General features: G+C 38.3%; 1 protein-coding gene across 2 annotated transcripts; it reads left to right on the forward strand.

Annotated features, from left to right (window-relative positions):
* The first annotated feature begins 313 nt into the window (after positions 1-313).
* ATG3 (autophagy related 3) lies at positions 314-23698 on the forward strand. Of its 2 annotated transcripts, XM_085301446.1 has the most exons (12): positions 316-525; positions 3239-3280; positions 6684-6733; positions 8031-8101; positions 9915-10022; positions 10908-10957; positions 12738-12819; positions 13341-13375; positions 14081-14236; positions 14684-14811; positions 21659-21727; positions 23471-23698. In XM_085301446.1, exons 1-12 carry the CDS (start codon positions 454-456, stop codon positions 23550-23552), a joined length of 945 nt encoding a protein of 314 aa, XP_085157572.1. In that variant the 5' UTR covers positions 316-453; the 3' UTR covers positions 23553-23698. The 2 variants fall into 2 exon arrangements, with proteins under 2 accessions (XP_085157573.1, XP_085157572.1); XM_085301447.1 differs by lacking the exons at positions 21659-21727; positions 23471-23698 and adding an exon at positions 20201-20282 and having other exon boundaries at positions 314-525.
* Positions 23699-24462: the final 764 nt, after the last annotated feature.

Below are 24462 nucleotides of genomic sequence, written 5' to 3' on the forward strand. Positions count from 1 at the left end.
GGAGCGCGCGGTTCCACTCAGTCACGTGACCCGCTCCCCCTCCGCTGCCGCTCATGCGCGCAGAGGGCCACACCCCTTCCCCTTCCTCCTCTCCGGATTTCGCCCCGCCCACCCCTCCTTGCGCGCGCACACGCCGAGGGGCGGGGCAGCTGTGGCGCCTGCGTGCCTTCGGCCGCCCGTGKGAGGTGTCCGCCAGGCGCAGGCGCAGAGCCGCGGGCCGGGCATGACGCGGCGTTGACCCCTGGCGTGTCACGTGCGCCGCATGGGGGCGGAGGCGGGAGGAGCGAAGGGGAGGGCGGCGCGGCGCGTCGCGTCACGTGACCGGCGGGGGCGGTGCTCGCGGGGCCGCCGCCGCCGCCGCCGCGGGGATCGTAGAGCGTGGGAGGCGGCTGTGCCGGGTGAGGGAGGGCCCAGCCCGCCTGCCCGCCCGACGGCAGCAGCAGCAGCAGCAGGATGCAGAACGTTATCAACACGGTGAAGGGGAAAGCCCTGGAGGTGGCCGAGTACCTCACCCCCGTGCTCAAGGTGGCGGCGCGCGCGGGCGCGTGGCGGCGGCCGGGGCGCGCGCCCTCCCCGGCCGTTAGGGCCGTTAGGGGCGGTGGAGGGAGGGAGGGGGAGGGGAGAGGCTGCGCAGCAGCGGCGGCGCCGGTGCCTCCCGCAGTGCGGCTGCTCGCCAGCGGGCGGCGCGGGCCTGCCCTGGGGTCTCTCCGCCTTCCCGGCGGCGGCCGCGGCCTCGGCTCTCTCCGCGCTTTCCCCAGGTGGGTGCCCCGGCAGAGGACAGCTGTGCTGGGGCGGCAGAGTACTGGCCCCGTCCTGCCGCGGGCGCGGGGATGTTTAGGGATGGAGGGGAGCTGAGTCGAARCTCACAGCTTATTCGGAGTGGGAGCATCCCACTGGGAGGCGCAGGCCTGTGGTAAAGTGGGTGTTGCTGGCCCTGCTGTTCAAGGAATAGCTTGCTTGTTGCTGTCTTCTCTTGAAGTAGATAAACTAATCGGTTGGGTGACCAGATTTGGAAAGCAAAAGGTGCTTGGGTACTGATAGCTTTAAGTCTGGTTTAAGGAATGCATTACGATAGTTATTTTGGATAAGGGCGCAACTTTTTCGACTGACAGAAAAAGCTAGTATCATCTCCATTATGTATGCAGTCACAAAGTTATGTGCTATAGCTTATTTTTGTATCAGCATTACTGTACTGGTATAAGCCTGCATACAGTAAATAACTATRCAGTAGAAGTAGCTTGCCTTGTTCTTGATAGTAAATTGTAAAATCTGCTTATAAAGGTAGACTGCGCATCCTTCATGTTCCTAATTTTTCTTTACTTCCATAGAAACAAACTATAAGTGCTTTTTTTCAGTTGTTAGACCATGTACTGTGTTCTGCCTACTTTTTACAAATACTTAATGTAAAACCCAACTCTGGATGTTAATGTTTGAGTTCGATTTGTCAGCAGTGCTTTCACTACTGATTCTGAATGTTGTAGGTTTTGGGGGAAAAAATGTGTACTGTAATTGTTAATGACAGTCACCTCTGTGTTTGTGGTTTAAAGTATAACCTTGTATGCCACTTATTCTACAGCTTAAAGCTGCGGATAGAAGATAGTGACATTTATTTATAAATTGATCTTGTCCCTTTGATGTAAACAGYATGCTATTGCCTGGATAGAATATGGACCTTTCTAAGGTGTCCCACTAACMTAGTATGTAAGGGCTAAAGGGAAGTTGTGATAGGAAAAGGTAAAGCAATTTGTTTACTGCTGTGTAGTTCCATTGCAAAGTTGATGTTTTATGCTGGGGACAGAGTGCAGGAATTCTAATGCTCAGTCCTCTCTGCTAGTCACTTTAAAAAAAAAAACATGTTGGAGGACGTGCAGTGGAACCTTCCACATGTAGAAGATGATAATATTCTGTATATCTGTTTCCTTTAAGAAGAGTTTGAAATAAATATTCCAGCTTATAACTTTGGAAAGAAACTAGACCTGTGCATTGCACTAGCTTACATAGCACAGAATGTGTATGAAAAAGTGAAAAAGTTACGCTGAGAGAACAGAAGATGGATATTTTACCTTTTATCCTATGTAATTTCAGAAAYCCATGTTTATGCATGCTACCTAGTGCATGTAGTTGGTTTTGAGGTTAATCATTTAGTTGCCATCAGTGTGGTGGCATAACACATTAACAGGGATTCTCAGTTTTATAGCAATCCAGACTGCTAAATTAGGATTTGTTTAGTTTTTTCGTTTTGTTAATTAGCATATAGTGATGCTACAACGTTTGTACCACAGCTGTTTGGCTTATCTTGTTTTCAAATGTCTGTTCAAGAGAAAGGGGTTGTGTCAAGTGTTAAGAAAAACTATGCTTAGCAATGGCTGATTTTATTTTATACTTTTACTAATGATTGAATGAGATGAAGTTGTAGCCAGGAGSAAGATCCTTTTCAGCCACTGCTTTTAGTCTTGATGAAAAATCATGAGCTCTTCAGGGCAGAAAGTGATACAATATTAATGATGGTTAGCAGTACAGAACTTTGAGTAACAGATGAGGCAAAACTTCAGAAGTGAGCTACACTAGGAAATATTTTCTTGCTCAAAATCTTTTTTGTTATCTCTGATGCTAGGGGAAAAGGCTTCATTGGTGCTTGAGGCTTTTCTGAAAAAAAAAAAAAACACGAGTCTTATTAATATATTAAGATAGATTAGAATGTGCAGAAAATAACCATTTTTAAACTTTCTAGATGTCATCTTTAATGCAAAACTAAATCATTTTACTGATGCTCAACTATTTTGTCCTCCACAAAACATGGTGATATGAGGAAAGTCAAAACTGTTTCCGTGTAATGAAGACATAGAAACAGGAACAGAAAAGCTAGTAACTTTCTACATAATTTTAACTACCATGGACAGGGTTCAGTCATTCATTTCATAACTTTTTTTTTTTAACCACAGAGCATCGTGTTTGTACATTGCACTGCTGCTCAGAGCTTAGAATGGTCCCCCATGACTGCAAATTACTGATTTCGACTGATTTCCTTTCTCTTATTAGCAAATGTAATACTGAGTGCAAGGGATCTCCTTTCCTGCAGTTAGTTATGTCAATAATAAAGCAAAAACATTATTTGTGTGATCTCTTGATGATTCCCCAGATTTTTGCAACGAAGTAACAGGTATTTTTCTTCACCAATAAAGTGGAGGACTCTGATGTGTCAGCAGAGCTCAACATTTCTAAACTTTCTTTGTTGCAGGAGTCCAAGTTTAAAGAAACTGGAGTAATTACACCTGAAGAAGTAAGTATTTGGAACCTTAGAAATATATCTAGAAAGTATGAAAGTAATGGAAAAATTTATTCAAAATAGCCATGTTCATTTCAAGCAGTTCATGCTTTTGTCAACTAATTATTCCTTCTTGAAGCAATAATTTCCACAAAGTGGAAGTTCTCAGTGAGCTTTTTGCTCTCCAGAGGAAATAGATCAACAGCACCTCTTGAGGTGATACTTGACATCTGAATGTGAGATGCACTTTTTTCCCCCTTTATTGTGTCCTTGAAACACAAGACTGAGCTCATGCTCAGTCAACTGCTCTGTTTGTCGTGGGAGTTAAGAACTAGAACAGAAATGCAGAAATGTTTTGATTTCAAAAGCCCTTCCCCTAAACAGTCTGGAGTGGAACTTGTACCTCTCACGTCTTAGAAACAGTGCTCACTTAATTTGCTTTTGTTTTTGTCCAGGTCTGTGGTAGAATCGTTATGTATGCTTGTCCACAACAAGTATCGTGATTTTTGTATTTTTTTTTTATTGTTGTTGTTCTCTATAAGCTGCTTTAGGTTGGTTGTATTTTGAATTGCTGCCAAGCGTAGTAGATTTTAAAGGAGTCTGCTATGAAGGAGAAACAGCAGGAATTTCTCTAGAATTAAAAAAACAACAACAGAAGGACATACAATGATATTTGACTTTTCCATTCTGTGCTTTCTAATATTAAAGTGCTGCTGTCCTGCAAATGCATTGTATTTACAGGGGTAAGAAAGTAATGTTAAGATTGATGGATAGAATGAAAGAAAGATGAGGTAACAAGCAAAAAATAAGGTAAGATTGAAAAAAAAAAACAGAACAGATGATAATGGGTTCAAGGAAATAATGTGGACAGTAGTATTTTTCTTAGTGTTGGTACCTAGCATTTTTGTGCTACATTATGTGGTTTGTGCTTTCAGTGGTCTGGAAGAGTTCTGCTTTGAAAAACAGATTTAGAAATATAGTGTTTTGCTGTTGTGAGAGTATGTGTGTGGGTGTTGAGTTCACATACACACACACACACACCCCTCCTCTCCCCACCCCTGACACATGCGTGCATGCATACATGTATATGTATAAAAACCAGAAATATAACTGTTGACAGTGAAAGTCTAGATAATGTTGTACCAATGCTTAATCCCTACTTGATCCGTGGGGAAAAATCTTTGTACTAATGCTGAAAGAAAAGATCTTTCATGCAGAACAGGAAAAAACACACTGTGCTACATTCAATTATTTGTAGCTTTTAAGCACTAGTAGGAGAATACTAGTAGTATGTATTCTCTGTATGAAGTTAGATGCTGATAGGATGAATAAAATGAGTTCTTCAAAGCAGTAACCGAAGGAAATCGTTATACACAAAGATTATTTTGTTAGATTTAGGTAGGACTTGAACATGAATTGCTGGTCATCCCTTGAACAGTCTTGTCTACTCTCTAATGTCTTTGACCATTATTTAGTAATGGTTGCTAAAGAAGAATTTTGAGAATTCGGTCATCTATGATGATGCTAGAATGTTTTCTTTGAATGATTTTTGGATTACTTGGGTCATAAATCTCAATTTAACTTATTTCCAGTGTTTAAATCTGAGATGCTGACAGTTGTCAGACTTGGTGGAGTTCTTGTGGTATGGCTCTGAAGATAAATCTAGTAGCAATAGGGCTAAAGATAACTCATTAATCAAGCTCAACACCCATTCCCTCTTTTTATATGATTCAATTTTAACTAGCGAGGACTCAGGCAAGAATTCGTTAATACCTCAGAACACTACCTGTTTTATATATAATTCCAGGCAAATCTTAAAAAATCATTCTTTCCAAAAGTAGAAAGAAAAAGCTGTCCTGAAATTGTTCTCCTGCCAKTTTTTTACTGCCAATTCAAGACTGTAGCATTAGTGCTTGGGAAGTAGAAACACCAACTAGCTTAGTTACAGTGTCCAAACTGAAGAAAGTACGAATGAAACTGAAGTTTGGGGGTTTGTTTTGTTTAGAAACTTAACTATTGAACCCCAAAAGAGCACTTTATGTCTTTGCTTGATGCATACATACATCATTACTTGAGCATATATATTTTTATTATGTAAAATTCCTTAACACATGAAACTCCAGCATTCTTCAAAGACTAATAGCTCTTTAAAMTTTCCATGGATGTGTTGAGAAATCACTCTTTTCCTTCAAGTGAAGATTTCTCTTTTGCTAGAGTCTTTTCCTGGAAAGTGGGTGAAAGAAATCACTTGAGATTAAACCTGTTAATCTATATAGAATGCATGTTGTGGTATTATCCACTATGCTGACATGCCTTGCTTTGGAGAACACAGCAAAAAAAATGGCTGACATCTTTTTGCAGGAAAACTTTGGTGTTGCTCTACAGCAGGTTCAGTCAACTGGGAAGTATGTTATAAATTGGCATTTAAAAACAAGAGAGCAACTGTAATAATTGTTCTGAACCTTAGTTTCAAAATTAACAGATGCCAAAACACAGAAAAAAATCACTCTTAAAAACAGGTTTGCCTTCCTTGGGTTTATGCAGGAAAAAAAGTAAGCCCAGTGGATTAGACTTCACTGGGTGGAACATGAGTTAGTATATGTAAGTCTAGCATGACTCTTCTAATATCACTTTCAAATAGTGATACAATTTTAGTATCTTGGATACTAAGAACAAGTAGTGTGAAGGTTTTTAATTTGTTTTGTTAGAATAAGTTCTACACAAGTTTTCAATGCGGTTGGATACATATCTCTATCTAATTAACATTGGTAAAGAACTACCATAGCAATGGTCATTATTTAAAATGTATACTACTTATTCCCCTRTTGCAAGTTCTCTCAACTGGTTCAATGAATTGGTGTTAATCTCAGGTTTTTTTGTCTTACTTCAAAACTATTTTGACTGCTGAAGGAGAACTGAGCTGCTGTTTTTTGTTTTTTGTTTTCCCTCCCCTCAGCTGAAACTCGAGGAAAATGTAGAAATGCTTTCACTGGTTTAGTTTTGGGGAAAGCTTAAATTCAATTATTAGTCTTCTCACATTAACCTCTCTTTAGTGTCTTTAAAAACTTTGAAGATTGGCAAATAAAACCATTTTCTCCATCACAAAATAAACAATTGTCTAATAAGCTTTCTTGCTTCAAGGATTGATAAGTAATACTAGAGCTTTGAAATTTTATCCGAGTGTGCTGTTGTGATGCTTAGTATGAATTGTCTTCAGATAAAGTTAATTTAATCTTTGAGTTTTCAACACTAACTGAGAAATGGAGTGGAAATAAAGTATTAAACAGATGTAAGCAATTACTTTTTTACATAATTTATCAAAGGAATGTACAATTGAAATAATAATGCTGCTAAAGTTGGAGATGCTGTTCCTTTTACTACATTTAACAGCMCTCTTCTTTTTTTCTGCCCTTAACAGTTTGTTGCAGCTGGAGATCACTTAGTTCACCACTGTCCTACTTGGCAATGGTAAGTAAAATCAAAAGAATTACAGAAAGCTTGCATCCCTGCCTGTGCTTTGACGTGGTTTCCATTGGATGAAAACACAAGGTTGTCTTATTTCAGAATAGCATGCTGACTCTTGCAGTAGGACTTCTACTGTTTTTATGATRAAGCTATATAAATTTTAAGTCAGGCATGTCTTACTGTTCTTGCTAGCAGCAGTTGTGATGGGTTTTTTTGTTTTGTTTGTTTTGTTTTCCTAAGGCCGTACATAAGCTACTACGTCCTGTGATCACTTTCAGTGCCTAAACTGCACTAGCAGTATGTAGTGTTATTGTGTCTCCCTGAGCTTGTCTTAGTGTTGTTAATTCAAAAAACCAAAAGACCATATCCAACTGGAATTGCTAAGAACTAGTTGTAAGTGGTATATTTTATACAATTATGTGATAATTAAATTTGGTCAGGTTGGTCTATATCAGATCACTTTGTGCCACACTTGCCCTCAGAAATTCCTTACCCTTCTCATGTACAATACTGATGCAAATAAAGTATTTTCTTTTGTTTTATTGGAGTCTTGCACTATGCAGTCTGCCTCATTAAGGTTCTTGGCTTTAGGCCATTCAGGGTTGAAGGAGGAGTTGATATGCTCAAATCATCATTTCTTGCTTTTTTACCATCTCCTTCAGAGAAAACATGATGTTGAATCTGGCCTATGTGCCAGCAGTTTGGATCAAGCTATTTAGAATGCTGCAGACTTTTATTCTAATCCAGAAACTAGTGAAGGTGAAAGCAGTGCTTGAGTAATGTGAGCTTGGCAAAGATAACTTAAGCTGTAGTGATGATGGCTAGATTTTATCTCTCTAGAGGTTTATCTCTTGCTTTTTCTAAAGTGCCTTTCTACAAATGCTTGGGAAGGTATTACTAGTAATATTTCATACAGATGAGGCTATGTTCTGTCAGCCTGTCTTTTGTCRTGTGTCTCAAAGTGAAAGTAGTTACTGAAGCAGAAGCTATTTTAATCCCCAAACTCCGTAGTTTAAGGATGACCAACCTCTTTGACACCATACTTGTGTATATTGAAGCCTTTGTATTGGCAAGAGCAAATTCTGTGAATAGATCGAGAGGAGTACATAAGATGTTCCTGTTTGTCCCAGGAAGAAGCGCCCTGAAAAGATGATGGTATTATATGACTTGTATGGTATGGTATTATATATAATAAAAAAAAAAAAAAAAAAAAAAAAAAAAAAAAAAAAAAAAAAAGAAGGGTTCTTTTGTTTACATAGCATCAAGTTCTCAACCTTTTATGGTGCACTTCATTTTACAGGGCTTCAGGAGAAGAACTAAAAGTCAAGGCTTATCTGCCAACAGACAAACAATTTTTGGTAACTAAAAATGGTAAGGCTGAAGTTTAAATACAAGTGTTCTTAGGACTGATAGCATGGTTGCCTGTGCTATCAAATCTACTGATTGTCTGTGTTGACAGGGGAAGCAAGTATCTTGCGCTTTAGATGTTTTAGCTTTGTAATATTAAAAAAAGTTTAAGCTCCTGCACATCTAGATTCTTTTTCTTAGACCAGATATTAGTGAGGCATTATACTAGTAATGTAGCTTGCCTTGCTAAAGTAGAAGTTAAGTGTAAACATCATAAACCTCCTTGTCTGCCTTTTCTTTGTCCAGTCCTTCAACTTTTKTTCATTCTCTAACAAGGAAAAAGGGCATATGTTTTCCTTCTTTTGGAAAACTTGGGTTGTTGAAGAGTTTCCAAAATGTCTTTCATGGTAACATTGGTACTTCTAGTTCTACTTAAGTAATTAAGTAATTAAGTAATTAATACCATCACTTTGAATAATAATGATATAAATACCATTTTAAATCAAATTTTGATCAGATTCAAAGGTATGTGTAATACTTGTGACTATCTTTTTAATAAAATAGTAAGAAAGCTAAGATCTTGGCACAGCTGTGGGAAAACATTTTTTTTCCTCAAAAGATCTTGAAGCAAATGTATCTAATAATAAAAATGCCAGTAGATGTACCTGCAGTACTAAGAACAACCTGAAGAGATTAACTGCACTGGTTTGTGTTTCTTACGTTGATTTCACTTGCTAGCTTTTGTAGTCTTGCAGTGCACTGTCATGTGCAGATACCAGCAGTACCATTGGACAGACTTTAAGGTGGTCTTTGGCTGGATGGCCAAGTGATCTATTCGTAGGTTTTTTTTCTTCCCCCTTCCAGAGTCCCACACTAGTCTGATCCTTCTAGGTCACACTTCAAATGAAAACTATTCAATATTTGCGTTTGCTGTCCATGCCATCTCTGCTGTTAGTGATGAATAGGCCTTCCACCTAAGTAAAAGCTGTGGGCCAGGGGAAGGTCAAGAGCTGTCTGCAGACTCTGTTTTGGAAGTCTGATAAGTTGGAGGATGATTTTTCACATTGACTTTCACTCCTTTTTCCTTTTCCTCCAAGCAGTTTACAAATTCTGCACTTTGTGCAGTGATTCCGGACTACTAGAGAAAGATTCCCAGGCTAGTAGAGAAAGAACATTTTTGACTTGTTTAAGCTCTTTAAAATTTTCAGTTTTGCTGTAATCAGCTCTTCACTCTTTCTGGTAATCAGATCTTAACTCTTTCTGTGACTATTTTTTGAAAATTGTGTTTAAATCTATGCCTGAATGGCTTTGTAATGTGTATGACTGAAGTTACTCTAAATAACACATTAATTTTAACCCCTTCCAAACTTCTAGATCGCAAGCTATAATAAAATGCATCTAATATATTGCATAAGTAGCTGATACAAACTTCTAGTAGAATTCTGAAGACAAATCAGATCAGTAAACTCCTGATGCTGATCTAGGCAAGTTGTACTCAAACTGAAAGTTGTTTAGTGATGTGAAGAAAACTTAACATGTTGTCTCCAGCCATTAGCAAATGGGTTGGCAGTCTAAGGAGATGTGATAACTCCTTTCTCATCCCTATGGGTGGAAGTGGTACTAATAAAAAACAGAAGAATGAACTCTAAGGCCTCAGCAAGTGATGTACTGTGATATAATTTAATGCTTTTGTAACCAAAAGACAACTCTAGGATTACTTGAGTAGGAATATATGAAAGACCACTGTATATCAGAAAGCTTTGTAGGATAAATTTTTACTTCCRTCTGTATTGTTTAGGAAAGGCTGCAATCGTTTTTGTTTTGGAATTTTTTGCAGTGCCGTGCTACAAAAGATGTAAACAGATGGAGTATTCAGATGAACAGGAGGCAATTATAGAAGAAGATGATGGTGATGGAGGATGGGTGGACACTTTTCACAATACAGGTATTCGAAGTCTGGTTTCAGACTTTGCTTTAGTTAATCTAAAAGTTTTTCTGATTTTAAAATTAAGATGTGAAATCTTGCTAACATATAGATGGCTGTGTATCAGTATCTAATCTGGAAGCTGTGTGCTTGTATAGGTCTGAAATAGGTTGCTCTTTAGAGTTCTGACAATATTTACAAATTATTTATTATTATACAAGAGGTAATGGGTACCAAATGAAACACAGGAAGTTCTGTCTGAACATAAGGAAAAACTCATTTACCATATCAGTAACAGAACACTGGAACAAATTGCCTAGAGAGGTTGTAGTGTCTCCATCCTTGGAGATGAAAAGCTGTCTGGACACGATCCTGGGCAATGTGCTCCAGGTGACCCTGCTTGATCAGGGGGTTTGAACTAGGTGATCTCCAGAGGTCCCTTCCAACCTCAACCRTTCTGTGAGTGTTCTGCCAAATAAAGCTTTGTCATGAACTGTTTTCAGCATACTCAAAAATATTCACAAATGTGTACCTCGCTTGTGAAACTGACTTCCATTACTGTGACTTGAGTGCTGGTACAATGAAATACTGTCCTAAACTTATTATTTACACACATTCTTCAAGATAAAAATTCAGATTATTTTGTAGTGTTCTATCAACAAACTTGTTTGAAATGTGAGTGCTATACTATCAGTGTTCCATGTCACAGGGGTGGTCTGTTCATGCTTGTCCAGCACAAAGCATGCTGCCAAATAAATCACCTGTTCTAAAACTGTTGCAAGATGTAACTGGAAAGATCATATGTTGCTTTCTGAGACCTCTGCAACCTCTTGCTGTAGTATTCTGTAACAAAGAAACAAGCTTCTTTGATGTAAACTTCTAATAGTCATCTTGCTCCATTAACAGGTATAGTGGGTGCAACAGAAGCAATTAAGGAGATCACGCTAGACAGTAAGGTATTTATTTCTAAACTTTCTCTTCTTTTTTTACAGGACCTAAAGGGCTATAGAAATCTTACCTGCAGCAACTTAGTACTGTTTGTGAAAGATTAATGTATGCTTTGGCACTAGAAGACACATAAATATTCATTGAATGTAGTAGCCTATGATATTAGTTTTGCATGTGCACCCTCTTATTACCATGTGTTTACCAAGACTGTATTCCTCTAGTGTGCTTTTGTGCCAGGCATACTACAAACTGAAAGTAAAAATTTGTTTACAGTGATGCTATATCCTCATGTCTCAAGAAGGTAATGTTTGGAGATCTAGCATAAAAAAAAATCTGTAGTGAAAAAACGTGCAGCAGTGTAAAGTATTTYTTCACAGTCTTTGCCTGCTGCAAGCAGAATTTAAATATGTAGTTTGACAGAACTTGTCCTCACTTTTACAAGTAATGAAACTGTCTAAATGTGTRTGTCTTACTAAATTACCACTTTCCAAAAATGTCACTTAGTAGCAGGAGCCAAATCTGAAAAACTTAAGCACTCTAGGAAAAATGAGAGCAGTTGGAATTACTTGGAATGGAAGTGTCAGCTAACATATTTAAGAAACAGGGAGATAGGCACTGAGAGAGAAAAAATGCTTTTAAAGACAAATTCCTTGCTAAAATGTGGTTCAATCTATGAATTATAATAAGTTTGTTAAACCATCCAACACAAAGCTTTGTATTCTCAAAGTAAGGGAAAAAAGAATGTGCTATCGCACGCTACTGTGTAATTGTAAACAGGTCAGAACAGTATTGATATGGTCAACTGACATACATTTATTTCAAGAGAGACTGTGCTCAGCATAGTAAAAATACTTTTTCACTAGTCAAAAACATAAGGGTGGAAGAAACAATTCAAGGAATACCTAAAGATCATCTATTTGTGCAAAGCACGATACTTGTGCAATGTACAGTAATGCATAACTGCCAATTTTTTTGTGCAGTACTTCACTTCCTGGACCACGGGTCCAATCCAAAATGACAAATCTTTGTTTTTCTGTTTATTTACTGTATGCCAAAACACTTCACAACTTAGTTTCTTACTGTTTATTTCCAGCAAGGAAACTAACCACTTAATGTCTACAATTAAGGCAGCTTCAAATATAAGTGTTAAGCATAGGCATGCTATGCCAAAAAGAAAAAGCTGACTGAGGACTTATGCCATATTCATTTTTGTTGGACTCTGCTTCCTCCATCAAGAGTATCAAAATATGATATCTTTTTGGTGCTTTTATGTGTTTTAAAAACAATTACAGAGCAGTTGCAAATTGACTGTGTGTTACATCACACCAAATCTTAAACTGCATGTTTAGTTATATTTATAAATGCACATACAGAACCTGATCAACTTAAACTTGTGTGATGCTAGTTAAGTTCTTTGGTGGAAACTCTTATTTAATGATTTTGCCTTCCATTTGAGATCGGTGGGCTTTTTATTTTTTTTTCTTTTTATGGAATTAAACAGTCCATAGTTTCTTATTTATTCTTTCTTATGAATTAAATCATTCCARCCTACAAACTCAAATGATAACTTAGTGGATTTTAAGCTAGGATTTTTTAAACCAAGTTTGGGAATTAAATATGTTTGTTCAGAGTAGTCCTTCATTAATACTGAGGAAGCTGTTTTTCTGGATAGCTTTATGTATTAACTGAACTTGTTAATACTTTATAAATTTGCTGAGGCTGTTAAGCTTTATAGATGTCTTTAACACAGCTGTCTTTAACATGACGCTTTCAATTTAACTTCAAAAGGATAATATAAAAATACCAGAACGTTCAGCATCTTGTGAAGATGATGATGACGAAGATGAAGGGGAAGCTGCAGACATGGAAGGTATTTCCTGTTGATTTGGATGGGGTTATACTTTGCAGGCCTTCTTAAATCAGTGTGCTTTAAGAAAATACTGCTGTTTTCTCATGGAATTCCAGCTAAAAATCTYAACAGACACTTGCTTTCTGCCTTCTTTAATGCAAACTTATTGATGCATGATTTCTCTTAACTTATGAATAATCCTGCAGGAATTCTAATGACTGGAAAATTAGTTTGAGTAGCAAAACAGACTCCAACAAGCTAAAATTAAAGATTTAATACTTATTCATTYCTGCTATGTAGCTAGATTTAAACTCTGAAATTTGTCTGCTAAAAAACTTTTCTTTAAGGATTGCTCATTGTGTACTTACTCTGGGTAAGAYTTGAATTAATAAGAGAGTATTGTCTGGTTTGGGGTTTGGGAAATCTGCTCAAATAAAGCATCTTTAGATACATGTAGATCTTTTTTTTAAGGAATTGTTTCTGAATGAGAAATGACAGCTAGCTACAAGCTGAACACAGAATTTTGTGGGTCTTCTTTTCAGAATATGAAGAAAGTGGGCTCTTGGAGACAGATGATGTGAGTGAACAGYTCTATATTTATCTGTTGCAATACATGCTACCAGTATGAGCACAGGGCAAGTAAAAATAATGCTGATAAATGACTGCCATAACAAGCTTTCTATGAGCAGTAGGCCTGCGCCTAGTTTCCTGTGGATTTGTCTTCTGCATACCTGCTGCAATAATAACTCTTAGGTCGTCAAAGATTTTGGTTGCTGATTTTTGCATTCTCCACTGACCCCTTTCACTTTGCTTCCATACATTTAACAGGAGGTATCAAGTGCAGTGGCTGTTCTTGAGGCCCGTGTGTGGTGACTGACTGGCTTGTGTGTTCAATAGATTACACTATGGTCCAAACTGTCCTGAAAGACAGGAGAAGGCATAACTAATTTGGAGCACGGTCCTAAAATATAAACTGAGACCTCCATCTTCTGAACTGGAATTGGCTGAGCTCAAAAGTTATTGGAGAAAGGATGAAGAGGGCTCTGGCAGTATAGTTGCATGCCTTCTTAAAAAAAAACAAACTTTAATTTAAAAAGGGGGGTGGTGGTGGAGGAATTGATATTTTTAATTAAAAAAAAAAAGTTATTAATGTTCACTTAAGATCATTAATTTCAGTTTTCACAGCCTTAGAAAACTGCTTAGAATGGCAGAAGAGATGAGACTGTGYCATTAGGTATGTTGTATTGCTTACTAATGTTGTCCTTTTTACCTTGAAAACCAGGCAACGCTTGACACAAGACAGATTGTAGAAGCTAACAAAGCTAAAGTTGATGTTGGAGGGGAAGATGCTATTCTACAGACTAGAACTTATGATCTGTATATCACTTATGACAAATACTACCAAACTCCAAGGCTCTGGTTATTTGGATATGATGAGGTATAGTTATGTTTTTTGGGTTTTGTTTTTGTTTTGTTTTTTTTAACTTATGTGAGGTTAGACTCGCCATGYCAAACAGCACAGCTATTTTGTTGCTACTTGACCACGTGCAGTTCAAGTTAAAGGGAAGAAATAGTGAGAAAGCTAGTACTTGCAAGAGATAGAAGCGATTGAATAGCCTGAAAATTACTTGGTAACTTAGCACAACTTGAAAGAAAGTAAATCCAGCTTCTTGAAAGAAAGTAAATCCAGCTTCTTGAAATCCAGCAATGTTATGCCTATCCTATATGGATTTTAAGGCTCTCCAGTCTTTCAGTGTCCCTTGGATACTGTGTATTAGATATTTGTGACTTGCGCAGCTTCACATGTTGGTGTTAGAATTGCTGAGAAGGAGCAAAAGATTTTGTTAGTAATGCTTTTGTTCTTGCATTCRTTTTCTCCTTCCAGCAACGGCAGCCTCTAACAGTAGAGCACATGTACGAAGATATTAGTCAAGATCACGTCAAGAAAACAGTCACAATTGAAAACCATCCTCATCTTCCTCCTCCTCCCATGTGCTCAGTTCATCCATGCAGGTAAGTCTTTGTTTCTGGTCTGCTTTAGCATGTAGACATAAGGCATTTTACTGGTCTTGTTAAGGATTGGGTTCAGATTTTTTTTGATATATTTCCATATTTTACTGTTACGGTAGTCTGTTGGCTCCTGAGGGAGGATGGAATGCAGACAGCAGCAGTTCTCTGAAGTGATTCCAGTGCCCGCTTCTGGAAGCATGTTATACGATTGAGTTCTGTTTGTGCTCAACCCACTTTGCTGCTTTCCTATGGACTCCAGAAGATGGCAGACTACTGAAATTCTCTGGAGCAGAATGTTTTCCCATGCCTTCTCTTAGTTTACTGCTTTTTAGCAGATTTTTACTTTCAAAGCAGGAAGAGCTATTCTGAAGTAAATAATTATTTCTTGTTTYGTAAAAACTGCCTTCTACTCTCCCTGGAAGTCCTCTGAATTTTACAGTGGTAAATAGAGGCCCTGTAGTTGCTACACTGAAATATTTGTTGAACGTAAGGGCAAAACAGTCATGTTTCTGTGTATCTCTTCTGTTGCATTTTTCATACTTCTCAATGAAGATATAGACTGTAGTTAGACTAAGTACACAGATTTTTTTTTTAGGTCTTTGAAGGTGCCTTTCCTCTTTGATACAGGCCTGCCTTAGTGATACAGAGGCAGCATCTTAAACAGTGCACCTTCTCTATGCTTTGATAGTATGAAAGTCTTGGATATATGAATTTATGCTTTTGTTTCCATTTTCTTAAAAAAAACCACTTTGAGTAGTCTTGCATATATGGAAAAAGTTCAGATTCTGAGTTATAGCCATCCTCATGCTGAATACTGCAGTACAGCTCTGATCATCCATTATGTCATCTTTGAGATGAAGGAAGACTGAAACTGGAAAAGGTAGAGAGGGGATAGGGTGACCAGAATAACTGAAGGGTGTGCAGCTGTTTTCAAATAGGAAACAATTAAATAACTTGGTATCGTTCACCTTGGAAGAGAGCTGACAGTGACCTCTATAATGCCACAGAAAATKAATAAAGTAACAGGTGTTCGATCTTTTCCAATAGCAAAACTAGTGGCATTGAATRCAACTTACAGGTAGCATGTTTAAAACAAACAAAAAGAGAAAACTCTGTGCACAACACCTAATAAAATATTAATTTAAATAGTCTCGAAAAGCCTTTTGACRCTGTCTCCCATAACATTTTCCTAGGCAAGTTATTAAAGTATGGGCTAGATAATCAGAGAGTGAAGTGGACTGAAAACTGGCGGAGTGGCAAAGCTCACAGGGTTGTGCTTAGGGCGCAAAGTCTGGTTAGAGGCTATAGCTGGCAGTATCCTCCAGGGGTCAAAACTGGGTCCAGTCTTGTTCAACTTCATCAGTGAGGTGGACGAAGGGACAGAGAGCCTTCTCAGCAAGKTTGCTGATGATACCAAGCTGGGAGGAGTGGCTGACACACCTGAGGGCTATGCTGCTGTTCAGAGACACCTGGACAGGCTGGAGAGCTGGGTGGAGAGGAACCTCATGAATTTCAACAAAGGCAAATGCCAAGTCCTGCACCTAGGGAGAACTAACMCCCCCATGCACCAGTACAAGGTGGGGGCTGACCTGCTGGAAAGCAGCTCTGCAGAGGAGGACCTGGGAGTGCTGGTGGATGACAGATTGACCATGAGCCAGCAATGCACCCTCATGGCCAGGAAGGCCAATGGTATCCTGGGGCACATTAGGAATAATGTTGCCAGCAGGTGGAGGGAGTTGGTCCTTCTACTCTACTGAGCTCAGATGAGGCCACACCTGGAGTACTGCGACCAGTTCTGGGCTCTCCAACACGAGAGAGACATGGAGCTACTGGATCAAATTCAGTGAAGAGYTACGAAAATGACTAAGGAACTGGAGCACCTCTCATACGAGGAGAGACTAAGATGCCTCAGGCTGTTCAGCCTGGAGAAGAATCTACTGAGGGGGAGATCTTATCAGTGCATCTAAATATCTGAAGGGAAGATGTAAAGATGATGGGGCCAGACTTTCTTCAGTGGTGCCCAGTGAGAAAATGAGAGGCAACAGGCACGAACTGAAACCCAGGAAGTTCTGCCTGAATGTACGGAAAAATTTAGTTGACCTTGCTTGAGCAAGGGCTTGGACTAGATGATCTCCAGAGGTCCCTTCCAACCTCAACTGTTCTGTGATTTTTGTGATTCAGAAAGCAATGTGACGCTAATGAAAGGAAAAGTCTGCCAAAGATTTTTAAGGGTGAAGTTTCTGAATTAGAAAGTCTCTAGGTGACATTGCTGGAAACAGCAGGAATATTTTGATGAAGGACTGCTAGATGCTTGCTCTGGCCCCTTTCTTGAGCACCTTCTATGAGCTTGTTGGACAAGGAGGAAGTCTATGCAGACTCTTGGTTTGATGCAATAAGGTCATTCTTACACCTTATGAACGTATCAGTTTTAATATGTCAACCTGTTAGTGAYCTTGATCTTGGTTTTTTGCAGTCTGCAGAATTTTGGAATTAAAAGTAAATGCAGGTACTTGTATAACTGGTATTTTTGAAAGAGTGTCAAGTGAGATGAATGTAGAATGGAGTGTGAAAGACTGACTAGGAARGAAGATGATCGATCAGAACAAAGGAGAAAAAAGTCTGAAGCTGTGGCTTGCTTTTCAGGCTTGGAAGCCCTGCTAATGGATTGGTTGGGAAGAAGCTTCTGTTGATAGATGCAGATTTCCAGGATAAGTGGGAATGACAGCCCTCACTGGTTAGATAGAGCTGTGGATCTTATGCTGGGCAGTGACTATAGCGTAATCGTTTAATAAATTTTTTGCAAAACTCCTCTGCAGAGTAAGAACAACAGGTTTAATACTAGCTTCTGAATTCATATTGAGATTTTTCATGGAGGGAAGCTGTTAGTGTATGTATTCATTCCTTCCTCTTAAGTGAGTGAAGTGCCTGTTATGTAGTCCACATCTACTCTTGAAAAATTGTTTGCCTCATGATATGTCTTTCAGTTAATCTTTTTAGGATGGAAGAGAAAATTAATACTGCAGTGAGACGTTCACTGATAGTCTTAGAAGATGTAGAGAAAACTGTCTAGACTTTTTCAAAAAAAGGTAGCCATCTAGTTGACTGGCAACTGCTTCTGATATTGCTGATGTAACTGCTTGACCTTGGAAAGGTTTGAAAGGGTCGTCTTGAAATGTGAAGGAAGTGGCTAACTGATAGTATATCTAAAATGAGTYTTAAAGGGTTTTGTGTGAAAAAGCTAGGTGCCAATGTTGTTAAGTCCTTGGCTAAATGAATTCTTGTGCTGCTTGAATCTTGAAGCTTTAAATATGTTCTTTTGTTCCCTAAGATGAGCAATTCCATCTCCTTATTTTAATAAGGCTTACAACTAAGAAGGTGTATAATTGCAATGTTTAGCTAGCCCTGCTGCTGTTGCTTTCCTACATGTTACAATAATTTTGTAACGTGGAATATTAAGATGGTGCTAAACTCACTTGGCTGCTTGCAATGTGTATATCTTCATACCCTGTGTCGAAGAAAGGTATTGAAATGGGCGGGGCGTGTCACTGTCAGCTGCTTCAGATTGCTTCTACTTTTAGTAGTCAGTTGAAACTATTCATTTGGCAGTCCAGGTGGAAGTTGTATTTCTTGTCAGCATTTTTATCATTTATATCTTATGATGGTGGGAAGAACTACTCAACTTCCACATTAATTAGCTGCAAACTAATCAGTTTCAGTAGATTTTATGAATGGCATATCAAGCTGGTTAACCACTAAATGCATGAGTTATGTATTATGAGTTATAGATGTGAGTTACTTATGTTAATTCCAAGGACTTATTTTCATCTATTTTGGAATAGTTGCTGATAGGCTTCTAAGGTCTTCGTTCTTTTTTTCTGTGTATGTACTCTTAGCACCTGCAGAGAAGGGGGTAGAGACAACTGCAAGGACCACTGAATTGTACATMTTAAGGTTAACTTGGGGTTCTTGCAGGTTCTGGAAGCTTCAAGTAAGGATGACTAACCTGTTTGTTTTTTTGTTGTTTTTTTTCTCTACATGCTTGTCTTGTGTGTGGACAGTCACAGACACTGAATCAAATTTAAGCTAAACTTCACTTAAAAGTACGTTATTCTAAGAAGTGTTGAATTCTGCTCTTCATTATGCAGCCTTAGTAGTTGTTGTCTGCTATGCTGAAAGCCCTGTGGAAGGCTTTTTTTCTTTCTCTGAACAGGAGTGGCAGGGGTGAGATGACAGATGACACCAATCACTGTTTTGTTTTTTTTTTTCGTTATGTCAGGAGGGCCCTTATTTTTGGCCTTTACTTTCTGCTGATACGTATTTCCCTTCCAGCTAAAACATGTAGTGTTAGTTTGACAATTGTGCTGAATTCCARTGTGAAGTTAGTGACAAATCTTTGGTTGCTTTCAAAGCAGAAGAGGGATCTTCAGTTAGAAAGCGAACGCTCTCAATGTGAGCATGAAGGGACATTTAATTTGTCTAAAAATGGGCTCCTTTTCAGTAGGAACAGCAGTGTCTGACTCAGTCTGAATAATTCCTTATATTACTTTAATCTCCTCAATGGTCAGTTGATACACCAGAACGCAAATGTGTAGTTTTAGGAGATGTTTCAAATGTCTGCTTTATTTGATAGCTCATGGTGATCTACATACAGGTCCTGAAATGAGCATTGATGAACATGTAATATTTGCAGTCATCTTGAGTAAGATGACCCGTTATCTGGGGCTAAGGTGGAATTTTTCTTTCTTTTTTTTTTTTTTTTTTTTTTTAATCAGGAGTAAAATCTTAATCAGAAGAAAAGAAATCTATTTCTAGATAGTTAGAGTCCTTAAATTACATTTCTTCTGAGGTTATCTTATTTTCATTTAGAGGTGGGGAGAATGTATGCTTCATGTTAATTCCTCAAATTATCCTTAGAGAAGGAAAATGAAAATGAGAAACAAACTTTTGAAAGATTATAAAGCATTTCTGAAGCTTCTAATCTGTAACTAGAGGACTGTAAGAATGACTGTCATGGTGGCTGTTACAGATTTCCAGATATCTATCCTGCCCTTTGAAAGCCGACAAAAATAAACGTCACTGAGACGTACTGGTAAGACTTTATTAAGCTGAGCTTAATACTGAATTACAGTATTCTGTAAAGGAATTCTAAGGTCATAGAATGACCTGTATTGTTCCAGTACAAAAAATATCCTATAACTACAGATAAGGTCAAAGCTTAAATTTTGATMGTGGCCAGGTTCCTGTGTCAAAGCAGCTGCCTCTGGCACCTGATATAAGTGTGTTCTGCAATCATGAGAAGCTGATAGAATCGGAATCAGCTGTGAGGCCTAGCTGGTTTATAAGGAAAAATAGCACAGCAAATGATAAATGCTGACTTTCAGTATTTCGCCAGACTTGCATGTTCCTGTTTACAGTGTGTTTTGGAAACTTTGCAACAGCTTCCTTCCTTCTGTTCCTAGTCATCTGTTTGGGTTTGCATYATGATATCAAAGCATATTCAGTAAGTTACATGCTTACCAGTCTTCCTTTCTCTTAGTAAGCACATTGTTTGTTTCAGGATTAATATTCTGAACTAACAGTAATTTGCAGTGTTGTATTGGTGGGTGTCCATAACACTGCTTGGCCTCACTGATTAAGGATTGCACTACAGAATCATGAATTTAAATCAGAAAAGTTGCAGGGTAGATAAAAGTAGGATTGGTTACTCATCTGGGAGTTTTGTTTGTTTGTTTTGTTTATTTTAACTCAGTTAGCCTTACAGTGCTGCTCTTCTCTGACCGGTATGCTTTTCATCCCATGATTTATGGCATATAAGAGCTATCCTGAAAACAAGACTATTACTTCTGTACTTTAACTAATATTGAAAAGATCTAAAGTCTCCATCCTTGGAGATATTCAGAGTCAGATCAGGCAAGGTCATGAGCAACCTGTTCTCATTTACTCTGCGGGAATGACTGGACTATACAATGTCCAGACTCTCTTTCAACCTCAGCTATTCTGTGATTCCATGATATATTTACAGCATCGGCTTTGTACCCAATTGTTCATGTAGTTTGTAATAGGTCTGTTGTGTCACTGATCACTTAATTCAAAAAAATGGTTTAATTTAGTGCTTGTCCTCTGAGAATGCTTTACAATAACAGTCTAATTTAAAGTGCTTGTCAGCACCTAGGCACATTTTTAATCATGAAAAAGCAGAAGGTACTTTAGAGAACTATTGAATTAATTTACCATAGAATCCAAGTCACAGTTGCGCCAGAGAAGGTTTCCTTATGAGTCAGTCCCAGAGCAACAGTTCTGAATTCACACAGGGTTGATTTAGCCCTGCTTTTCCTAGGAAACTCAGTATGAACTGCTGAAGTGTTTGATCTCTCTTAAATTCTGCAAATTTAAGAGTGCAGCAGAGGAAGCTAACAAAGTTACAGCAGTTCTGGGCATTATCTTCAGGGRTCAGCTGGGAACTTCAGGTAGCTTGCTGATGAGGAGGAGGATTAGCTTCTGGAAATTTATCTGGTGGTTTCTTTGGAATTTAGCAATTAAATTATACCAGTGTCAAGCAAAATGTGCTGCCTCTCATTATGACATTCTGTCTAGATTGTAGCGTAGAGCATCTTTCTGTTTCCTTGTGGAGGCAAGAGGCTGACAGATAACATGTTGTATTCATCACTTAATATTAACTTTGAGTTATTTTGGGGACTATTTTCTAGTAAACTAGTAAAAAGAAAAATTTCCTCTTGCTACTACTGAAGGTAACCAGCCAGAACTATTTAACTTGCACAAAACCTGATTTTATTGAGATGAAGTTACTTTTCTTTTAAATACCTTTGCTGTTTCTAATTTGTTCTTTTAGGCATGCAGAAGTGATGAAGAAAATAATTGAGACTGTTGCAGAAGGTGGGGGAGAACTTGGAGTTCACATGTATCCTTTTTGATTACTGCATGGTATTTTTTGAGATTTGCTGCAGTGTAAGGTGCTAATCTGTGCCTCGGGGTTCCTAAACTGGAATGCGGTGGTATGTGAAAGCAGTCAACAACTGTTTGTAGTAGTACTTACTGTAGTGGTGGGATGAGCACATTTGTGCACCGCAGAGCTAATCAGTTATCTGCAGAGTGAAAGAGGAGAGCAAGAGCAACAGCAGAAAGTAGTGAAAATTGAAGGGACATAGTTGAGCCCTTGTTTGTAGAGGTGGAAGAGGCAGCTGGGAGCCTGAAGCCAAGGCCTCAGTGTGGGAGGATGTATTAGAGGGATGAAGATGGAGGTTCATAGACTCTGGCCAGAATACCATCCTTGCTGTTGGTACCGAAGCGAATAAAGTTTGAGAGTCTATGGTATAATATGAYCACAGATTGAAAGATTCAAGAATACAGGATATGCTGCTATTATATTCAGATCTGATACTCAGTTTCTGAAAGGTGTGGAGGTCCCATTATTCTCTAATGTACACATGAGCAGTGTTTAAAAGACCTTATAAAACAGCTGACAATGAAGCACTGAAAAATGGCTAAAACAGTTCTGAACATCAATATTTAATGCCTCACAATTAGATTTTTTTTTTTTTTTTTTTTAGTGAGGTGACTGTTCTTAAATTGTAGTAATTGCTACAGTGCTTTCTGACTGAAGTAACCTCCATGGTTGGAGCAAGTATGTCCATTCAAAACAGTGATCTAACTGCTTGTGATGCTAGAAAGCTGGGGAGCAGGGGAGGAATTGCTGAGCACCTATAGGTCCGGAATCGGAAAGATTCATGCTCACTGTGTAAGTTGAGATACACTCAAATTGTGCAGTAAGCGACTGAAAAATAAATTTTCTGAGTAGTTCGAGTCTTCCACTTCTCAGTAGTTAGAAATAGCTTATTTTCAARATCTTGATTACTCTTTTTTGTTAAATCTCAATTTGTTTACAGGCATGTTTTCACCTCATTATCGTCCAATTTGTGTTTGATGAGAAACAATCTGTAAGACTGATGTGCCAAAATACTAGGCTCTACTTCTATCCAATACCAATGTAATTGATACTTTTTTTTTTATGTTGGCTATCTGCTGCAGTCCCAAGCAGGCAGATGTTTCAGTTTACAGTTATCAAGCATGCTGCAGATTCAGGCCCGATGTGTTTTCCAAGGTGACTTACACAAAGGAGGCTGGGAAGGTCTCCTTCACAAAGGCACACTGCTTAGCTTAGCAAAGCTAATCACTCTACTTTCCCTTATCAACAGGAAGGAGCCCTTCCAAAGGATGGTTCAGAATAGCAGCCTATTTCTTTTTCTGAGCATTTGAAACGGTCTGAGAAGGAGCTTGACTTCCTCTACAGCTACAGGAAGGTAGCTAGTGAATACGTGCTAGATGCAAATTTGCCTTGACATTTATCAGTACCAAATGTTACGTGTATAAATGGAAATGTAAATATTAAAGTGTGGCTTTAATAAGATTTACTGAAAATAAAGCAGGGAAGTTGATCTGAAGTTAACTTAAAAAAGTAAGGTTCGAGTATTTGGGCAAGCATCAGATATACCAAAATTCTCTTTTCTTAATTCTCAAGTCTCATAATCTAAGTGTTAATTTACYATTAGGAGGAAATACTGGTGAACAGAATAGTTGGATATGATTTTTACTTTATTTTGTGCAATTTCTAGTTACTTTGCCTTTTCCTTAACTAGAAACTCAGGTATCTTCTTATTTTCTTGAAATTTGTACAAGCAGTCATTCCAACAATAGAATATGACTATACAAGGCACTTTACAATGTAACTAAAATAAGAGATGTTCTGTTCTACTCATCAAATCTGACTTTTTTAAAATAACCAATACCTGTGACTTACTCAACATTATACACAGTTTCTGTAATTCTAACCTTTTGTCAAGTTGATGCATTAAAATAAACTGTTCCATTACCAGCCTTTTAATAAAAATCTTTGTGTGTAATAAATAAATCACTTTCATTCTTATACACATACTGCACTAAAGTGGAATTTTTTTCTCAATAGTTCTTTTGGCTTCCTTTCAACAGAAGCCTATAGTTTCTCTTTATCAGAAGGTAAAATACTCTTTTGAGTAGAAGCCTAATGCTTTGGCTTTATTACTAAGATGATTCCTGAAAACGTGATTTCTTTTTTACCCCCATTTTAAATGGGAGAAGACTGTCATGCTAGAGCTGGGTTCAATCATGATCACCTCTCTCTACCTCAACTACCTTAATTGATAAATACAGAAGTAGTGCTATAAAATTAGGTAACTATACATGGGGCCATTTATGAATTCAGATATTGCAGACAGATCCAGGCTTTAGCCTCTACTTTCTGAAAACACTGGCAACCACCTTCTCCTCCTCTCCCACACAAACACACTCTGTAAAATACAACCGTTTTCATTAATGAAATCAAGAATACCATATTAAGTTCATTTAAGGAACTCTGTTCAGCTTTCAGGGCGACATCTTTGTCTCCCGAACATTCAACTTGCATTCTAAAAGGCAATCTGTGAAATTAGGTGTGTAATACTATCTGAATTTGCTTTTGGATAGAAAGATTGACAGACCTAGTTCCTGTGTAAGCTGTACTCTGTACTGTGCTTTTTCTTATGAGTTTACAATCAGGTTCCAGCTACTACACTTAAATCAGCTTTCTTCCTTTGATACCCATCTTGGCTTCCTTCTTTTTGG

The sequence above is a fragment of the Rhea americana genome, unplaced genomic scaffold (assembly GCF_003343005.1).
Source record: "Rhea americana isolate MKP2758 unplaced genomic scaffold, rheAme1 scaffold_177, whole genome shotgun sequence".
In the NCBI taxonomy this organism is placed as follows: Eukaryota; Metazoa; Chordata; class Aves; order Rheiformes; family Rheidae; genus Rhea; species Rhea americana.